Source organism: Rhinopithecus roxellana, chromosome 1 (genome assembly GCF_007565055.1).
Source record: "Rhinopithecus roxellana isolate Shanxi Qingling chromosome 1, ASM756505v1, whole genome shotgun sequence".
Taxonomy (NCBI): Eukaryota; Metazoa; Chordata; class Mammalia; order Primates; family Cercopithecidae; genus Rhinopithecus; species Rhinopithecus roxellana.
Genome location: NC_044549.1, coordinates 54,670,828 through 54,692,015, shown reverse-complemented (window position 1 = coordinate 54,692,015; position 21,188 = coordinate 54,670,828). Strand labels below are relative to the sequence as shown.

At 42.3% G+C, this 21,188-nt stretch overlaps 1 protein-coding gene and 1 long non-coding RNA gene across 2 annotated transcripts; both read left to right on the top strand.

Moving 5' to 3' along the window:
* The first annotated feature begins 205 nt into the window (after positions 1-205).
* LOC115899900 lies at positions 206-882 on the top strand. Its single transcript, XR_004059487.1, has 3 exons — positions 206-365; positions 574-675; positions 815-882. It is a non-coding gene; the product is annotated as an uncharacterized LOC115899900 (long non-coding RNA).
* Positions 883-16,441: 15,559 nt separating this feature from the next.
* Positions 16,442-18,056, top strand: LOC104660169 (IQ domain-containing protein F5-like). The gene is made up of 2 exons (XM_030937375.1): positions 16,442-16,534; positions 17,625-18,056. The coding sequence occupies exons 1-2, from the start codon at positions 16,442-16,444 to the stop codon at positions 18,054-18,056; spliced, it is 525 nt and encodes a 174-aa protein (XP_030793235.1).
* Positions 18,057-21,188: the final 3,132 nt, after the last annotated feature.

Sequence of the window (21,188 nt, the reverse complement as noted above, 5' to 3'; positions counted from 1 at the left end):
CTTTGTGCTAATTAGCCAATATTTCCAGTGGCTTGCTTTTGTAGTCAAATTGTGGCCATGTCTGCAAAAAGAATGGGCAAGAGTTCCACATATTCACTGGAAAAGACTCAGCTGTTGGAAGCCATTCTGATGCCAGGGTCATAGGTGCCCTTATGACATCATCACACTCTCTCTTCCTTCACACTTCCTGCCACAGTGGTGGCTAGAGAAGTACAGACCTGAGTATAATGGAGACCTCTAGCCTCTAATCATGGGCACTGAAAGGGATTGCAGACTTGAAGGGGTTGACCAACTACCTGCAAGTCATGGGCATTCAATTTTGTGTAAGAGACAGCCAGTTCACCCAAAGATGCAGGCAGGGGGAGGTGAATTCCCACAGTTAATCAGAATGCAAGCCTTGTGTCTATGGTCTCTGCAAAAGCCAAGAGGTTAAGGATGTGGTGAACTTGGCTGAAAACTGGGTATCCTGCAGACAGAACAGACACAGGGGATTCAGTCACAGTGAGGGAGTGTGCCCTGAGTTCTATAAAGAACTATCTACCCACACCTCTCCTCTTTAAAATTTGATTACAGAAGGATGGCCGTGTTCACCAAACCATAATGGAAGATGATGATGAAACCATACTGTCGAAACAAATGGAGCGGGAGAAAATGCCTCCTCCCCACAAACCAAAGGTAAGTCAGAGCAGGCCCTCAAGGTTGGAAGAGATCCCCCACACCTGCAACATCTCTGACCCATGCCACCCAGTAGTGGTGGTTGTCTTCTCTGTGGCTCATAGAACTGGTTAATCATGGAATTTCTTGCCCGAACTAGGAAACATTTGTGAGTGAAAGGTGTTGCTATTAATCCTTACTCAAGAACAACCACCATAAACCAAGAATTCCAAAAGAAGGCATTGTAATCTTAGGAGATGACAGCTCCATGCATGTTTTTGACCTAAAGATGTCCCAGAAGGACAAGATGTGGAGGTGGAAGACAGTGATATGGATGATCCTGAACTTGTGTAGGCCTAGGCTAATGTATGTTTGTTCCGTAATATTCAGCAAAATAGTTTTGAAAGTACAAAAAAAATTCTAATAGATAAAAGCTAATAAGATAAGTATATAAAGAATATATTTTTGTACAGCTATATAGTATGCTTATGTTCTAAGCTGTGTTATTATGGGTCAAAAAGTTTAAAAAATTAATATGTTTATAAAGTAAAAATGTTACATTAAAATGTCAATTTATTATTGAATAAAGAAAATTTTAAAATAAATTCAATCTAGCCCACATGTACAGTGTTAACATCATCTATAGCAGTACATGATAATGTCTTAGGCCTTCACATTCACTTACCACTCACTAACTCACTGATCTAGAACAACTTTGTGTCCCGCAACTTCCATTTACAGTAAGTGCCCTATACAGGTCTACCATTTAAAATCTTTTATACCATATTTTTACTGCACCTTTTCTATGTTTACATACACAAATACTTATCATTGTGTTATAATTGCCTACAGTATTCAGTATGGTAACAGGCCATATAGGTTTGTAGCCTAGGGGATATAAGCTCTATCCTACAGCATAGGTGTAGGCTACAGGTTTGTGTAAGTACACTCTATGGTGTTCACACAATGAGGAAATCACCTAGTGATGGTTTAGAATGTATTCCCATCATTAAATGATGCATGATTATACTTACAGAAACAATGAAATCTTATTAAAAATAATTTGGAATTATAATGGTCGTTTGTAGAATGTTCTAGATAAACAAGACTATTCATCTAAGAAGTGCATTTAAAAATAAGGGCTCCCAAATTAGGCCCACCCAGGGATGTCTATTTTAATAATATGCAGAAGCTTCCAAAAAGATTTTTTTAATTGCCTTTTTTAAAAGACTCCTTACCAAGGGAAAAGGAATAGTTTAAGTAACTAATTGATAAGAAAACTGGAATCTGCTAACCTTTTCAATTAGTTACCATCCCACCTCAAAGATGAAAAGAAAGCTAGAAAAAAATATTTATAAAAGTTAAACCCTCAGGTCACCATGTATGCTTCTCTAACCACCAATATGCCCTGACAAGATTCTTGAGTTTATAGTTATCTGTGATGAGTCCAGGCATAGAAAATGCTTTGTCTGGGCTGGGCACAGTGGCTCACACCTGTAATCCCAACACTTTGGGAGGCTGAGGCGGGCAGTTAACTTGAACCCAGGAGTCTGAGACCAGTCTAGGCAACATGGTGAAACCCTGTCTCTATAAAAAAAATACAAAAATTAATTGGGCATAGTGGCGTGTGCCTGTAGTCCCAGCTGCTTAGGAGGCTGAGGTGGGAGGATTGCTTGAGCCCTGGAGGCAGAGGTTGCAGTGAGCTGAGATGGTACTACTGCACTCCAGCCTGGGTGACAGAGTGAGACCCTGTCTCAAAAGAAGAAAAAGAAGGAGAAGAAGAAGTGAGGAGGAGGAGGAGGAGGAGGAGGAGGAGGAGGAGGAGGCAGAAGGAGAAGGAGAAGGAGAAGAAGAAATGCTCTGTCTGCTCTATTACTAATGGGCTTTGCCCTGTATTTAGCAATCTAGTTAAGAAACAGAAGCTAAATTAAAAAGCTGGCTATCTCAATTAGTCTCCAATGCATTCTTTTCTGGCATTGAGTTGGTTATTTTTATTTCAAAAAAATTTTTTTAGAGACAGGGTCTTGCTCTGTCACCCAGGCTGTAGTGCAGTGGCATGATTATGGCTCACTACAGCCTTGACCTCCTGGGCTCAAGTGATCTTCTCACATCAACCTCATGAGTCGCTGGGACTATAGGTGTGTGCCACCATGCACAGCTAATTTTTTATTTTTTGTAGCAATGGTATCTCATTATGTTGCCCAGCCGGTCTTGAACTCCTGGATTCAAGCGATCCTCCTGCCTCAGCCTCCCAAAGTGCTGGGATTACAGGTGTGAGCCACCATACCTGGCCCAGCTAGTTATTTTGAAACAAGGAACTCAATAACTCACAACAAACAACCCAAATAATCCCATTAAAAGGTGGGCAAAGGACATGAATAGACTTTTTTTTTGAGATGGAGTCTCACTCTGTCGCCCAGGCTGGAGTGCAATGGCGTGATCTCTTCAATTATTTCTTAAGTAATCAAAAACATAATAAAGACAACTCAGGAATTATCTTGATAAAACATAAAGTCTTCATTTTTTTAGGTGAGTTATCAAAAAAGTAAAAAAAAAAAAAAAAAACCCACCTCCTTTAGTGTAATTGCTTTTCTTTTCTTTTTTTTTCTTTTTCTTTTTTTTGACAGAGTCTCACTCTGTAGCCCAGGCTGGAGTGCAGTGGTGGTGCGATCTCTGCTCACTGCAAGCTCTGCCTCCCAGGTTCACGCCACTCTCCTGCCTCAGCCTCCCCAGTAGCTGGGACCACAGTCACCCACCACCACGCCAGGCTAATTTTTTTGTATTTTCAGTAGAGACAGGGTTTCACTATATTAGCCAGGATGGTCTTGACCTTCTGACCTCGTGATCCACCCATCTCGGCCTCCCAAAGTGCTGGGATTACAGGCGTGACCCACTGTGCCCGGCCGACTTTTTTTTAAAGATGATTTACAAATGGCCAATAGGCATATGAAAAAATGCTCAATATCACTAATCATCAGACAAATGCACATTAGAACCACAATGAGATATCATCTTACATATGTCAGAATGACTATTATATTAAAAAATAATAATAACAAATGTTGATGAGGATGCAGGGAAAAGCGAACTCTTATACCCTGTTGGTGGGAATGTAAATTAGCACAATGTCTATGGAAAACAGTATGGAGATTTCTCAAAGAACTCAGAGTAGAACTACTGGTATCTACTAAAAACAAAAAGAAATCAATAATATCAAAAAGATACCTGTTCCTCTATCTCTGTTGCAGCACTATTCACAATAGCAAAGATAGGGAATCAACCTAAGTGTCCATCCACAGATTATTGGATTAAAAAACATGTTTATATATGCAATAGAATACTATTCAGCCTAAAAAAGAATGAAATCATGTCTTTTGTAGAAACATGGATGGAACTGGAGGTGAGTTAGTAAAACAAGTCAGAAACAGGAAGACAAATACTGCATGTTCTTGCTTATAAGTGAGAGCTAAACAAAAGGTACACATAGATGTAGAGTATAGAATGATAGAGGGTGAGAGAGTGGGAGGAGGTGTATGATGAAAAATTACTTAATAGCTGGAAGCCATCATCCTCAGTAAACTAACACAGGAACAGAAAACCAAACACAGCATGTTCTCACTCACAAGTGGAAGTTGAACATAGAGAACACGTGGGACACAGAGAGAGGAACAACACACACCAGGACCTGTTGAGGATGGGGGGGTGAGGGGAGTGAACTTAGAGAATGAGTCAATAGGTCCAGCAAACCAGCATGACACACATATACCTATGTAACAAACCTGCACATTCTGCACATGTATCCTGTTTCTTTTTTTTTTTTTAGAAGAAACGAAGAAAAAAATGTAAATAATGAAATTTAAAAAATAAAAATAATACAAATTACTTAATAGGTATAATATACATTATTCAGGTGATGGATAGCCTAAAAGCCCTGACATCACCACTATGCAATCTATGCATGTAGTAAAATTATAATTGTACTCCATAAATTTATACAAATAAAAATTTTAAATGCAAAAATGAAACTCTTGTAAAAATTTATACCTATAAAGGAAAATTACTAAAAATTTTTGTAATGAGAGAAAGCCTTGGTGTAAATCTACATAACGAGCTTCGCCTTTGCTGACTGCCTCGTCTTAACTGAACTTTCTACTTATACCATTCCTTGTCTTGGCAAATAACAGTGTTTAAGCTTGAGATCTAAGTTTTGTGACTTTGGTATGTAAGTTTTCTTCCTTGTTTTACCTAAGGGTCAGCCCTATGAAAATGCAAGTTTAGGGTAGAAAAATTTTAGATGATTATTACAAATGGTCATTGTTAAAGTTAAAATGAAGGTTTAATATACCAGAGATTTTATGGGCCAGAGGGACTCTCTGACATTACAGAACCCCAATTCAGTCTGCTGTACCTATTCCAGTTTGGAAAAATTTTAAAACCAGAAGTCAAAGATTACAATGAGAAATCTGATCTGACATGCTTAGGGCAATGACCAGATAAGTAAATCAAAATAAGAATTGACAATAGGGCAAAGATTCTTTGATTCCACCCCATGCTGGGATAGGTGTAGGATATAATAAATTCCTCTTCAAAGATTTTAGCTTGTAAATTGTTAAGTACAATGAATTCTGAGATCCTCTCGAAAGAACCAATGTATCAGTATGTTCAGCTCCCCTGTTCTTTGTTCTTCATTTTAAAGTTTAACTTCCTTGTTCTCTTCGTCTCCTTGCCCCTAGTTTCAGTAAACAACCCCCTCCTAGCCTCTATCACCTGCTCTGTCCTGAGTCACCCCTGGTCACCTCCTCTGTCCTGAGTCACCCCTGGTCCCCGCTCTGACCTGAGTCATCCTGAGTCACCTGTTCTGTAACTGTCCTCCCCATCAAACTACTCACCTTGCCACTCCAACTCATACCCCTCCTGTCTTTAAAATAGTTGATCGGAATTAGCTTAAGACTGTGCAGTCCAACCCTAGCCAATAGGGGAACAACACAGCAGTAGGGGCTACCTGCATCAGGAATAAGAACCCCTTCCCCTCCCTTGTTCAGGTGTGCTGTCACCATTGCTCCATCTGTGAGATGCACGCTTCTATAGAAGTAAATTGCCTTGCTGAGAAAATTTATGCTCAAGTGCTATTTCTTTTGTGGCACTGAAAGTTTATTTATAACATGGGTAAAATGTTCATATGGTAAAGAAGAGAGATATCTTCAGAGTAAACGATTTTTGTTAAAGACAAGTGAGCTCTTGAAAGAATAGATGATGATTTGTAACAAAGTTTATCTGGGTGTGGTGTTGACATCTAGTCTCCACTCCTGTTATAGGAGTTAATCTTCCCAGGTTGATGAAACTCCCAGGGAGAGGATTGAAAATAGTTGAGTTCCTTTTGGAGGATCTGTCTTTAGGCAGATAAGGGGAATTCAGAGAAAGTCTCCTTTTGAATTTTGCTGTTTTTCAAGTGCCTTCAGCTTGAAGTAATTAGTACACCAAAGCAGCATATTTTGGAGTGGCATTTCATGAACTCCTTCAATGGCTAGCTTTGTTTAATGAGCAATTTGAGCAATTGCTAGGAGTGAATTAGGTAAATGTAAGCAGGATAAAAATTTACAGTTTCAAAAATATCTTTAGAAACTTGAAATCTAAAAGTTACATTAAATTAAGTAATAAATATTTATTAAATGGCTAAGTTATTTCTAAGAAAGTTAAAATATTAAAACATTAATTACTGAACACACCGAGCATCCAGTTTTTATGTGGTATAGAGAAGGTAAATATATTTGGGTCTGTTAATAAACATGAAAAATTATATTACAAGTAAACATGTCTCTAGAAATTATGAAAATGCTGCTCATCTACAGAATGCTGATATAAAACAGCTCACAAGGCTTATTAGTTTTCATCAAAAATTAAGAATACTAGGGATTAAAACTCTAATATGTGCTAACTGAAACTAGAGAATAAGAGAAACAACTCTGTATGTGAGGAAAAATAAGATGTTTTGTAAAGGAAGTTATAAGGTAAGAGGTAAGAAAAAAAGACAGTAATTTTTGTCCTAAAGTGAGTGACTAGTTATTCCACAAATGGAAAGAGGAAGAGTATAGGACAAACTAAATGGATAACAAATTTGTAGAAGGTTTGTGAAAAGGAAATTTTGAAAGACAAATATGTGTGGTCAAGCTGGCTGATACGGTTTGGCTCTGTGTCTCCACCCAAATCTCACCTTGAATTGGAATTCCCAATGTTTGGGGAGGAACCTGGTGGGAAGTGATTGAATCATGGGGGCGAATTTCCCCCATGCTATTTTTGTGCTAGTAAGAGAGTTCTCACAAGATCTAATGGTTTAAAAGTATGTGGCACTTCCCCTCTTGCTCTCTCTCTCTCTCTCCTGCTGTCTTGTGAAGAAGGTGCTTGCTTCCCCTTCGCCTTCTGCCAAGATTGTCAGTTTCCTGAGGCCTCTCAGTTATGCTTCCTGTTATGCCTGTGGAACTGTGAGTCAATTAAACCTCTTTTTAAAAAAAAAATTAGCCAGTCTCAAGTAATTCTGTATAGCAGTGTTAGACCAGGATAATACAGAATATTGGTACCAAGAGTGGGGTACTGCTATAAAGATACCTGAAAATGTGGAAGCAGCTTTGGAACTGAGTAATAAGCAGAGGTTGGAACAGTTTGGGAGGGCTCAGAAGACAAGAAGATGCGGGAAAGTTTGGAACTTCCAAGAGACTTGTTGAATGGTTGGGACCAAAATGCTGGTAGTGATATGGACAGTGAAGTCCAGGCTGAGGTGGTCTCAGATGGAGATGAAGAATTTATTGGGAACTCGAGTAAAGTTCATTTTTGCTATCCTTTAGCAAAGAGACTGGCAGCATTTTACCCCTGCCCTAGATATCTGAAGAACTATGAACTTCAGAGAGATGATTTAGGGAGTCTGGCATAAGAAATTTCTAAGCGGCAAAGCATTCAAGAGGTTACCTGGCTGTTTCTAAATGTGTATGCTCATATGCATAAAGAGATGGTCTGAAATTGCAGCTTACATTTAAACGGGAAGCAGAGCATAAAAGTTGGAAAGTTTGTAGCCTAACCATGTGGTAGAAAAGAAAAATCCATTTTTCTGGTGAGGAATTCAAGGTTGCAGAATTCACATAAGAGGAGCTGAATATAATAGCCAAGACAATGGGGAAAATGTCTCAAGGGCATTTCACAAACACTCATGGCAGCCCTTCCCATCACAGGCCTGGAGACCTAGAGGGGAAAAATGGTTTCTTGGGCAAGGGCCAGGGCCCAGCTAGTCTGTGCAGCGTCAGGACATGGTACCCTGCACCCCAGTCACTCCAGCTCCAGCCATCATTAAAAGGGACCAAGATACAGCTCAGGCCATGGCTTCAAATAGGGCATACCCAAAGCCTTGATGGCTTCCACATGGTGTTAGGGCTGCAAGTGTGCAGAAGGCAAGAGTTGAGGTTTTGGAGCCTCTACCTAGATTTCAGAGGATGCATGGAAATGCCTGGATGTCCTGGCAGAAGTCTGCTCCAGGCGTGGAGTTCTAATGGAGAACTTCTACCAGGGCAGTGCAGGGGGGAATTGTGGGGTCAGAGCCCCCAAACAGACTCCCCACTGGAGCACTGCCTAGTGGAGCTGTGAGAAGAGGGCCACCATCCTCCAGACCCCAAAATGATAGATCCACTGACAGCTTGCACTGTTCACCTGGAAAAGGCATAGGCACTCAATGTTAGGCCATGAAAGCAGCCAAGGGGGCTGTACCCTGCAGAGCCACAGGGACAGAGCTGCCCAAAGCCTTGGGAGTCCACCCCTTGCATAAGCATGCCCTGTATAGAGACATAGAGTCAAAAACGATTATTTTGGAGCTTTAAGATTTAATGACGGCCCTGTTGGATTTCAGACTTTTATAGGGCCTGTAACCCCTTTGTTTTTGCCAATTTCTCCCATTTGGAACAGGAGCATTTACCCAATGCCTGTGCCTTCATTGTTATCTTGGAAGTAACAAACTTGTTTTTGATTTTACAGGTTTTTGGGCAGAACAGACTTACCTTGTATCAGATGAAACTTTGGACTGTGGATTATTGAGTTAATGCTGGAATGAGTTAAGACTTTGAAGGAATGTTGAGAAGCCATGATTATGTTTTGAAATATGAGAAGGACTTGAGATTTGGGAGGACCTAGAGGAAGAATAATATGGTTTGGCTCCATGCCCCCACCTAAATCTCATGTTGGATTGTAATCCCCATGTGTTGGTGGAGGGACTTGGTGGGAGGTGATTGAATCATGGAGGCAGGCTTCCCCCATGCTGTTCTCATGAGAGTGAATGAGTTATTATGCAATCTAGTTGTTTAAAAGTGTGTCGTGTTTCCCCCTTTGCTCTCTGTCTGGCTGTCATGTGAAGAAGTGCTTGCTTACACTTCACCCTTCTGCAATGATTGTAAGTTTCTTGAGGCCTCCCCAGCCATGCCTTCTGTAGAGCCTGTGGAACTGTGAGTCAATTAAACCTCTTTTCTTCATAAATTTCCCAGTCACAGGTAGTTCTCTACAGCAGTGTGAGAATACACTAATACACTCTTCAACTAAGGACAGAAACTGCTTTGCTCATGAAGACCTGTAAGCTGAAGCTGGACAACTTGGACAACCCTCATGCCTTATGTGTGGGCCACTCAGACAGGTCACTGAAATACCCATTGTTATGCCCAGAGACATTCAAACTGCAAAACAGAATGAGAAGTTGATGACTTCACGCTGTGGGCAGCTTTTCCCAAGAAGTCAGAACAAGACTGCCCATCACAAGACTCATCCCTTTAATGTTTTCCTTGCTTATGCTTACCTCTTTCACATGACAGAATGTTGCTGTCATTAGAATTTCACAATCAGTAGCTTCTGCAGATAATTTGGCTGAGTTTAGATCTGTTATGCTAAACCCAAATCTTTATATGACCTAAGAGATCCTTTAGTCCACACAGTGGCTAACTCTAGAGGCATTCCTACCACAACTCTGTTCAGACTGTACTGGTGGTCCTTTTTATAGAGTCATACTTCTAGAATCACTTGTTCTCACTCCCTGTTTTAATTTTGCACAGTCATGGGATTCTAGATTATGGAATGGCTACCTACTGGCTGATCAAGGAGGTAACTGTGCAGTTGCTAACACTTCTTGTTGCACATTAACTGTTAGACTCAGTTGCAAAACAACATTAAAGAGAAGGCTTCTTTGTTAAAAGTAGTAGGTTTCTGGTCTGGCTTGTTCTTTATCTAGTAAATTTTAGTTGGTTTGGCTCATGGGAAGCCTGGATGAGGAGCATACTCCAAACACTTGGTATTATCCTCCTGATAGTCATAATAATAGTGTCCCTGGTGTGTTGTACTCTCTCAAAAGGTCTCAAATGTTCACAGGCAGCCATCTGCCAAATGCTAAATGGTCTCTCTCTATGTGGAATGATGAAAACTCAAGGAAACCATGAAAACAAGGACACGCTAACCTATGAATGACATGTTGAGACCAAAAACCTGAAGTGATGACTCCTGAGAGTAGCACTGATGCCCTAAGTTTTAGTCAGACTCTCAGGTAGACGAGAGTCTGAACAAAAGGGGAAATTGCTACACAACGTTTATGGGAGGCTATTGCTTTGGACTAGCCTCCTGCACTAGGTCCCAGCACATTAGCCCAAACCAGGACGGAGTCACTCATACTAGGTGCTATGAAGTCAGACTGAAATCTGAAATGGGCCAGTTTTCAAAAAAACCCAGATTTACAGCAATCAATCAGAAGGAACCCAGTTTACCTGAACGAGCACGATAAAGAAGTTCCCTCTGTTTTAACCCTATAAGGAAAGTAACTTTCAAACAGCTATCTCCATTTTGTTTCCCGTTTCTGCTGTTTTCAGCCCTTTTCTGCCTATAGAGCCAACACCTCTGTTCAGCTCATCTTAACACTCTTCTATTTTATAGAATGAGGTAGTACCCAATTCTGAAATCAGAAAAGAAAGCCAATTAGAACTCTAAATACAATTTGTTCTAAATTTGTCTTTTAACACAGCCATGCCTGAGCTATTATGAGCTCTACTATAGGAAATCTTTGGTCAGTGAGTCAAGAAACCCCCGTTTTCACTCAATTCAGTTTGCCAAGACAGATACCAAAAGAGTAGGGCACCTCAACAGATTATTAAACAAAGGAGGGTTTAATTTTATGTGAGCAACTTTTGAGGAAGTGGTTTTCAAACACTGGTTTTTGAATCAGAATCTCGACAGAGAGTGTACCTAGGGAGTTCTTGACAGTAAACATGGAATTATCTCTCAACTAATACAAACAGAAGACCATAACATGCCTGATACTGAGGAGAGTAGTGAAAGGGAAGCTGCTGTGGTTTAATGGATAAATCAGCTCACACCTAGAATCAGAATGGCTAGAGGGTGCACGGAACATGAGTTAGTCACCCACGAGCCTTATTTGGGATTTTACACTTTGCCTAATTCAACAAGTCAGCAGCAGGGAGCCAGGCGCACTCATCTGCCACTCATGAAACAACTCCATTAGGAATAGATGAGCTGGTCAAGGCTTTCCCTTCTCTTGCCCTGTATTCTGCTTATACAAAGCAAGTGCCTTTGCTTCCAGGATAACCTCTCATCTCTGTCTCCTAAAGAAAGTGGACAATCTCCCCATGGAGAGAGCCTATTGTGGGTATGGGAACTAAGAGAGAAACAGTAAGAGCAGTACGTCCCAACTTTCAGCACACACCACTGTCCTGTGGAAGGCTTGGTAAAGCAGATTACTGGGTCCTACTTAGCACTTCTCATTCAGTGTTATCGAGGTCCCAGAATGTATGTTTCTAACAATTTTCCAGGTGATGCTATGGCTGCTGTTCTGGGGCCCCGTCCTTTGAGAACCATTGGGGTAGAGCATAGCTATATCTGGATGAAGGTGACTGTGAATGTTAGCATAATCAAAAGAACAGTGGTTTCAATAAATGAGAAGATTGTGTCTCCTTCCCATGTATGTCTGGCAGAGGTGGTCCAGGCTTGGTATGGCACTCCATAGAGTGAGAAGTCTTGGCCCCTTCTAACGTATTACTCTGCTATGTATTGCCTCCATTCCCAAGGTCATCAATAATCCAAAAATGAGTGCTACAAATCCAATAATTACATTGACAATGTAGCAGCAGGAAAAAAAGGAGAGGAAATGCATACTCATTCTCTTTAAGGGTGTATTCTTGACATTTCTGGTTCCAGTTTGCCCACAGCTTAGAAGAACATAAAAGGAGACCTGAACAAATGGAGAGATATGCTATATTCTTTCAAAAAATGTGTTACTAGTGTAAGGCTGTCAATTATCTCCAAAGTAATCTATTAAAATCATATTCCACTAACAAAATTAAAGCTGATTCTAATTGAAATCTTCTTGTGATTTATGGGAACTTGACACATTAGTGCAAAAAATAATACCATAGAGCAAATGTCCACAATTAGTTAAGTCAATCTGGGAAAAAAGAGAAAAGGAGTTGAAACATGCTTACCGACATTAAAATGTGTTACAAAGCAATTAGTCTGAAATTGAGGCATTAGGTAGTAAGAGCTAAGGTGGTATATAAACAATTGCTTAAGTCTGGGTGCCGTGGCTCATGCCTGTATTCCCAGCACTTTGTCAAGGTGGATGGATCATTTGAGGTCAGGAGTTCAAGACCAGCCTGGCCAACACGATGAAACCCCATCTCTACTAAATATTAAAAAAAAAAAAAAAAAAGAAAAGCCAGCAGTAGAGGTGCATGCCTATAATCCCAGCTACTTGGAAGGCTGAGGCAGGAGACTCGATTGAGCCTGGTAGGAGGAGGTTGCAGTGAGCCGAGATCTCACCACCACACTCCAGTCTGGGTGACAGAGTGAGACCCCATCTCAAAAAAAAAAAAAAAAAAAAGAAAAGAAAATGTGATTAAGAATTTGTTGGGTGGACGGGCGTGGTGGCTTATGCCTGTAATCCCAGCACTTTGGGAGGCTGAGGCGGGCAGATCACCTAAGGCCGGGAGTTTGAGACCAGCCTGACCAACGTGGAGAAACCCCGTCTCTAATAAAAATACAAAATTAGCTGGGCCTGGTGGCACATGACAGTAATCCCAGCTACTCAGGAGGCTGAGGCAGGAGAATTGCTTAAATCCAGGAGGCAGAGGTTGCAGTGAGCCGAGATCACACCATTGCACTCCAGCCTGGGCAACAAGAGTGACACTCCATCTCAAAAAAAAGAAAGAAAGAATTTCTTGGCTTTGCCTCATTCTCCTCTTCATGCACACAGCCAAGCAACAGCTTCTTCCCCATTGTGGCAGAACACAAGTTTACTTCCTGGACCAGTTGAACCAGAGAGCATCTGGAGTCAGCAGAATTCAGGCATGCCATGGCTAATGGCAGGGGTGAAGCACCATACTAAAAATAGAGGGAGCATGGGAGAGTGTGCAGGCTGCATAGAAAGGCCTCCAGCCCTCTGCACCAACTCAGCTTCCTGCAGGGAGGTTTGTTCTCCTATTCTCTGACCTGAGGTTCTGGAATTCTTCTCTGGGAATCTGGCTCTGGGGATTCAGTCAATGATTACTGCACTAATGCAGCCTAACCAACTGTAAGACTCAGCGTCAAGCAACAGTAAGCAAGCAGCCAGGGTTGCTTGGCTGGGGAAGCTCAGCTCCATGTTTCCCACCCTGCACCTACCAGGAGGCTCCCTGGGTATGTTCTACTCTTGGTAATAGCAGACTGCAAGAGGCAAATGTAAACAAGCAAACCTCTGAAAGCCAAGCCCAGAACTTGCATATCGTCCTCCCACAGTATTCTACTGGCTAGATCAAGTCATATAGCCAAACCCAAGGCACAGGAAGGTATATCCCATCCCCTTACAGGGATAAATCACAAAATTCTGTAGCAAAAGAGAGAAATATAGGGCCACCAGCGCAACCTACCACAAGCTGCAAAGAAATAAACTAATGAATACAGATGTTTGGGGCCCCTCACCGACACCAAACCCAACACTCTGCCTTAGCAACGTATACTGAATAGCACCAGATAAGAAGTCCCACCGGTGGACACTGAGCTTCCCACTGAATTATTAGTGTCCCAATCTGATACATGGAGGGCCAACCAAGGATCACTAACATTGGTAAAAGGTTTCTCAAATGAAAGATTGAAACCAAATCTAAAACAGAAGAAAGGTGCTTAAAATAAATGTTATTGGGGAGAGAAGGGAAAATGTTTTAAACCCCTAATGATTATAACTAATATTGTTAGTCCCATAGAGATGATAACAAATCAGTGATGGAAGAGCAGTGTGCTCTAAAGGAAAACACTATTCAGAGGGTGGTAAAGACCATTTCAGAAACAGAAAATCTTCCAGAAAGTAGAACAAAAAGACAAAGAGAGGGAAGATAGAATAGAAACTATTAGGAAATTAGAAAATCATGCTGTGATCTAACTAATAGGATTTCTAAAAGTAGAAAACTAAGAAAATTAAGGGATTTAAATTATCAAAAAACTAATGCAAAAAAGTTTCCCAGAGGTAAATGGTGTGAAATTTTAGACTAAAAGACTAAGCCAGTGCCCAATACACTGAATGGTTAGACATACCATTCAATGGTTAGAAAAACCAAAACCCATCTCTAGGTATACCATCTTTTAATTTCAGAACAAAATGGATTAAAAACTTAAATCTAAGACCTCAAACTATGAAACTACTGCAAGGAAACATTTATAACACGTGCACTACCTCCAAATCTTGTATATTTATATGCATGTGTTATAAATGACAGGGAACATATTATCCTTCAGTTCCATTTGTTTCCCTTATACTCTTCCATTACAGTACAGACAGAACAAAGTTATTCTTTGTGGTTTCATTAAGTGGTCAGCTTAATGAGTTTTTGCAATCCTATATTCCCCAGAAACCACCACCCAAACAAGAGATAGCACATTCCTCCTCCTTTGTACTGTTTGCAAGCAACATGCCTTCTGTCCCTACACTAAATGTAAACTCCATTCTTATTTATCTTACCTGCATATTAACTTTGCCTGTTTTATAATTCTATATAAATGGAATCACCTTGTAGGTTCTCCTTTATGTCTAGTTTCTTTCTTTCTTTTTGAGATGGAGTTCTGCTCTGTTGCCCAGGCTGGAGTGCAATGGCACAATCTCGGCTCACTGCAACCTCTGCCTCCTGGGTTCAAGAGATTCTCCTGCCTCAGCCTCCTGAGTAGCTGGGATCACAGGCACCTGCCACCACGCCCGGCTAATTTTTTGTATTTTTAGTAGAGACGGGGTTTCACCATGTTGGTCAGGCTGGTCTTGAACTCCTGACCTCAGGTGATCCACCTGCCTCGGCCTCCCAAAGTGCTGGGATTACAGGCGTGGGCCACTGCGCCCAGACATCTGGCTTCTTTCATTTAGCTTAATGTTTCTGAGATGCACACATAGTATACTCCTTATGGATGTAATTATTTTTATTACTGTGTATTATTATATTACATGAATATGTCACTAATTTTTTGTCTAGTCTCCTGTCAGTGGACATTCAGGCTGTTTCCAGTTCTGACTTATTTCAATAAAGTTGCTATGAACATTTATGTGTATATTTTGTAGATACATGTTTTCTTTTTTTTTTTTTTTTTTTTTTTTTTTTGAGACGGAGCCTCACTCTGTCGCCCAGGCTGGAGTGCAGTGGCCGGATCTCAGCTCACTGCAAGCTCTGCCTCCTGGGTTCACGCCATTCTCCTGCCTCAGCCTCCCAAGTGGCTGGGACTATAGGCGCGCGCCACCTCGCCCGGCTAGTTTTTTGTATTTTTTAGTAGAGACGGGGTTTCACCGTGTTCGCCAGGATGGTCTTGATCTCCTGACCTCATGATCCGCCCGTCTCGGCCTCCCAAAGTGCTGGGATTACAGGCTTGAGCCACCGCGCCCGGCCGTGTTTTCATTTTTTATCTGCAAACTTTTAGGAGTGAACTGCTGAGCTATAAGGCAGATGCATGTTGAACTTCATTAGGAAGTGCCAAACCATTTTCAAAAGTGGTTCTACTGTTTTACACCTTTCCAGCAGCAGTCTATAAGAGATCCAGCCATTCTGTGTCCGTGCCAATATTTAGTGCTGTCCTTATTTTTCAGCCATTCTCTAGGATGCCTAAGGGTATCTCATTTGGGTTCCCATTTTTATTTTCCCCATGACTAATGATGTTGAGCATCTTTTTGTGTGCTTCTTAGCCATACATAAACTTTGTTTTCTGAAGCACCTGATTAAGAATTTTGCTGCAAACTTATTCTTTGTCATCCTTCTTTGGCTCTATTGTTTGACTGATTTGAAATCCATGTGATTGACTTTTCTATTAATGGAGATTTAAAGTTGCCTCAATTTTATGTTTTTATCAACCAGACTGTATAACCAGAGTCATAGGTGCCCTTATATCATTATCACTCTCCCCTCCTCCACTCTTCCTGTCACATATATGGCTAGAGGAGTACACACAAGCCTGATGGAGTCATCTAACCCCTAACTATGGGCAATTTAGGGGATTGCGGACCTGAAAAGGTTGAACCAACTACCTCCAAATCATGGGCATTCACTGTGGTGTGAGAGACCACCAGTTCACCCAAAGTTGCAGGCAGGGGAAGGTGAATTCCCACAGTTAATCAAGATGCAAGCCCTGTGTCTAGGGTCTCTGGGTAAGCTAGGAGATTCAAGATTTGGTGGACTTGGCACTGAGTTCCACAAAGAACGACCTACCCACACCTCTCCTCTTTACTTGCTTGCAGAAGCCTGGACAGTTTAAAAACAACGCAATGAATGATGATGAAAAAAACATATTGATGAAACAGAAACTGAAGGAGGAAAGGAGTAAGATACGAGAACCTCTTCTTCCACCCCAAACAAAGGTAGGTCACAGCAGACCCTTAATCTTGGGACAGACCCCTGACAGGCAACTTCTCTGACCCTCGTCGCCCAGTAGTGATGGTTATCTTCTCTATGGCTCATAGCTTGGGATGACCATGGAATTTACAGCCCAAACCAGGATACATTTGTGGAAGGTGGTGCTATTATTTCTTAGGAATAAGCATCATAAACTAAAAATATCCCAAGCAACCAGGACAAATAATTGCTATACACAGAGCAGGGATGATCAGCAAGTGATTCATCCTGAGATATCTTCTCCCATTTCCTTGTCAGCCTGAAAAAGGTGGGTGACTGAGACATGGAGACTTGGTTGCAGGGCAGATAAACCCTGAAATGTGGGGACAAGATCATGCAAAGTTCAAGAGTAGAGTGATGAGCACTGTTTGGATAATGCTTGGCCAAATAAAGGGAAATCAATCTAAGTCTAAAATTTGTGTGTGTGTGCATGTCTGTGTGCACATGTGTGTATGTGTGTGTAGGGTAACTGAAGTTTAAGGTATGAAAGTCAAAAGAGGTCGAAGTGAGAAATAAATGAGAAAGATCCCAAACTGTGTGGAATGGGGAAAGTTTTAATACTATGACATGACAGAAGGAGAGAGCAGGTTGTGGATTTGAGCTGGAGTTGGGGAGGAGAGGGCAGGGCCAGCAAAGGACACCAGCTGGTGGGAGGATCTGAAGGGAAGCGTCATGGTTGTCAGGGGTGGTCCAGCCCAGGTGGATCATGGTAACACTTTAACCTCTTGAACACAGTGTTCTTGCTCTAGACTGGCTGACAAGGTCAATGGAAATTCAAGTGAGGTAGCCAGGGCAGTCTACCTCCATTTTGCAGTTGGGGACATTGAGACTCAGAGGTCAAGGTGAGGTGACCATGTCCATTAACCTGTGGGTGGCAGAGGGTGGACACCTATCAGGTCTCATAGGTCCAGCTCTTGTCCCATTCATGAACTTTAGAGGAAGGGGCCTTTCCTCATAGAGGATCAAGGCCCCTTCCTCTCACACCCTGGGACTGACTGATGTGTGATAATATTTCCTGAGTGTCCTTCCTTTTCCTTGCACCCCTCCCCACTAAAGAACCCACCTGGCGACATTGAACTGGCCTCCACGAAAATCCAGGCCTGGTGGCGGGGCACGCTGGTGCGACGCACACTACTGCACGCGGCCCTCAGAGCTCTGATCATTCAGTGCTGGTGGAGGCAGGTGCTGGCAAGCCTGCAGGCGAAGAGGCGGCGCGCGGCGCTGGAGCTCTGCGCACGGCAGCTATGGGCAGCAGTCAGGCTGCAGTCCTGGGTCCGCATGTGGCGTGTCCGCCATCGTTACTGTCGTTTGCTCAATGCTGTCCGCATCATCCAGGTCTACTGGCGCTGGAGAAGTTGCCATACCCGTGGCTTTTTCCATGGCAGCTATGAGCTCACAACAAGCCAGCTGAGCCTTGAGCTTGACATCTTCCTGGGATCACAGATTTGCCGAATTACAGACTGCATCCCCTTCCCAATAAAGAACTGACCAGGTCTGCTCCAACTATGTGTCCCTAGTTCTCTATTAAACAATCTCTGAGAGATCTTTGTCTCAGCAAAGGGTCAGGGAAATGAGGACAGGTACCTGGCATCTCACAGGTCAGCTCTGAGGAGTCAGCCGGCTTGTCTGGGGCCCTGTGGGGAGAAGGATGTGACAGCCCCATGCTGGAGGAGCAGGGCTTGTGATAGATCGGCAATGTCGGCCATAGGTGAGGGGGTTGGGGTTACAGAGCCACCAAGAAGGTCGGCTCCAGGGAGACTGGTTCCTGCTGTGGTGTGTGTAATGGCGCCCCCTGTGGCCATGCAATATGGAGGCCTGTGCCATTCTTGGCTCTTAATCCTCCAGCCTCTTCCCTTACCACTTAGAGCAAGTTCAAAAGCCCTCCCTGGGTCTACATAACCCTGCATAGTCTGGACCTGGCCATTTCATCCTCTTTATGTCCTCCCTGGCTGCTCTGCTATTTAGCAACTATCCCAAGCATGTTCCCATCTGAGAACTTTGCCCTGCTGCCTGCTCTCCTAGGGTCATCAGCATCTGGTTGGAGCTCCCACTCCATGCAGGTTTGTCTCCGTGCAAAGGCGCCCTCTCCAGCTCCTCAGTCTGCCTTCCTGTTTTCAAAGCCCTCATCACTACTTGAGCTTGTCTTACCCTATTGTCTATTTTCTTTTTCTTTCTAGAGGGTTGCCACCAGGAGAGTGGGATTCTGGGGTCAGTGCTGTGTTCCCAGGACCTAGAATGGGACTTGGAACATTGTGGTTCCCTCTCTATGTATCTACACATATGTACAGGTTCAGTAGCCTTATCTGAAATGCTTAGGAGCAGAATAGCTTCAGAGTTCAGATTCTGGGGGATGTTGGAATATTTACTTTTTACTTACATATTCAGCATCCCTCATCTGAAAATCAAAATCCAAAATTCTCCAACAGCATTGTCTTTGAGCTTCATTTCAGCACACAAAAAACTTCTGATTTAGGAGCATTTTGGATTTTGAATTTTTAGATCGGGGTACTCAATCTGTATATATTTAGATATCCAAACTACCCAATCCAGAGCTGACCTCCTGCATCTGGCTCTTACACCACAGGAGGCAACATTCCTCTCCCTTAGTTATTCCTGGGCAGGTACCAGAACACTAGGGACCACCTCTACAGCTTAGAACTCACCACAGTATGCCAACCAGCCAATCCTAACGCTTTATCCTTGCCTTTCCCTCAGAAACTCAATTAAGACCACAACCTCAGATCTCCCCTTGCTTCTTCCTCTGCCACCTGACCAAAGCCTGGAGCTTCCCTTGTCACCCTGCATGGCATGCCGCCCACTGTAAGAACCAGGTCCTGTGAGTGTAATAAACTTAGTTTTCTTGAGTTTCTTTTTGTCTCTGCTTGTGGCCACACCTGACTCATTAAAAAAAAAAAAACAGGAAGCAGGGCCGGGCACGGCAGCTCACACCTGTAATCCCAGCACTTTGGCAGGCCAAGATGAACAAGGTCAGGAGTTCAAGACCAGCCTGACCAACATGGTGAAATCCCGTCTCTACCAAAAATACAAAAATTAGCCAGGTGTGGTGGCACGTGCCTATAATGCCAGCTACTTAGGAGCCTGAGGCAGGAGAATCACTTGAACCTGGGAGGCAGAGACTGCAGCGACCCAAGATCACACCACTGCACTCCAGCCTGGGGGACAAAGTGAGACTCTGTCTCAAAAAAAAAAATAAAAAGAAAAAGAAGAAGGGTGTGTGTGTGTGTGGTCTGTAAGTTTGAAGTGATCTTCATGCAATGAATGAGACTAACCATTTTTAGATTAATCACGTAAGATTAACCACTGAACTAAAATTAACAATTCAGTGGTATTTAGCAGAATCACAGTGTTAAGCAATCACCATCTCTATAAAGTTCTCAGACATTTTTATCACAATAAAAGAAAATCCCATTGATATGGTTTGACTCTGCATCCCCACCCAAATCTCATCTTGGAGCTCCCATAATTCCCACGTGTTGTGGGAGGAACCTGGTGGGAGGTGATTGAATCATAGGGATGGGTCTTTTCCATGCTGTTCTCTTGACAGTAAATGGGTCTCACGAGATCAGATGGTTTTTAAAATGGGAGTTTTTCTGCACAAGCTCTCTCTTTGCCTGCTGCCATCCATGTAAGATGTGACTTGCTCCTCTTTACCTTCTGCTATGATTGTGAGGCCTACCCAGTAAGTCCAACAAACCTCTTTCTTGTATAAATTGCCCAGTCTCAGGTATGTGTTTATCAGCAGGGTGAAAATGGACTAATACACCCATATTCATTAAACTACCATTTTCCATTATCTCCAGCCCCTGGCCATCCCCAATCTGCATCTGTCTCCATGAATTTACCTATTCTAGATTTTCCACATAAATGGAATTATACAATATTTTGTGTCTGGCTTCTTTCACTGAACATAATGTTTCCAAGGTTCATCTATGTTGTAGCATATATTATTACTTTTTATCCTGAGTAATATTCCATTGTATGGATATGCCACACTTTGCTTATCCATTCATCGCTGATGGACATTTGGATGTTTGCACCTTTGGCTCTCATGAATAAACCTGTTGTGAATATCTAGCAGCTACATCATTTTACATTCCCTCCAGCAATGTACAAGGGTTCTGATTTTTGTACCTCCTTGCCAACATTCACCATTTTCTCTTTTTAAAAAAATTATAACCATTCTAGTTGGTGTGATGTGATGTTTAATTGTGGGCTTGATTTTGCATTTCCCTAATAACTAATTTTGCTGACTTAGGTGCATGGTCTCCATTTGAATACCGTCTTTGGACAAATGTATATTCAAGTCCCTTGCAATAATTTTAATTGGGTGGTTGTTGTCTTTTTGTTGTTTTAATAAATATTTATCTGATGAATGAATACACGATTCACAAGTCCATCCAGATCTTAGATCTGTGACTTAAGCACAGTTGAAATCCTACTGCCTAGAAACAACTATCCCACCATCCCTGAATGATTCTCTCAGCCAGCCACCCTAGATCCCTCATACCCAGTAGGCATGTTGTTCTCAGCCTCAGTCTCTCTGTGTTATCGTTTCTCTCTGGCAGTGTTCCCGTGTGTGAGTGTGTCTGTGTGCACAGC

Bases quoted from the DNA above. Each gene is read 5' to 3' on its own strand.
- LOC104660169 (XM_030937375.1), top strand. From the start codon at position 16,442: ATGAATGATGATGAAAAAAACATATTGATGAAACAGAAACTGAAGGAG. The intron at 16,535-17,624 runs GTAGGTCACAGC...TCCCCACTAAAG, and splicing joins TTCTTCCACCCCAAACAAAG to AACCCACCTGGCGACATTGA.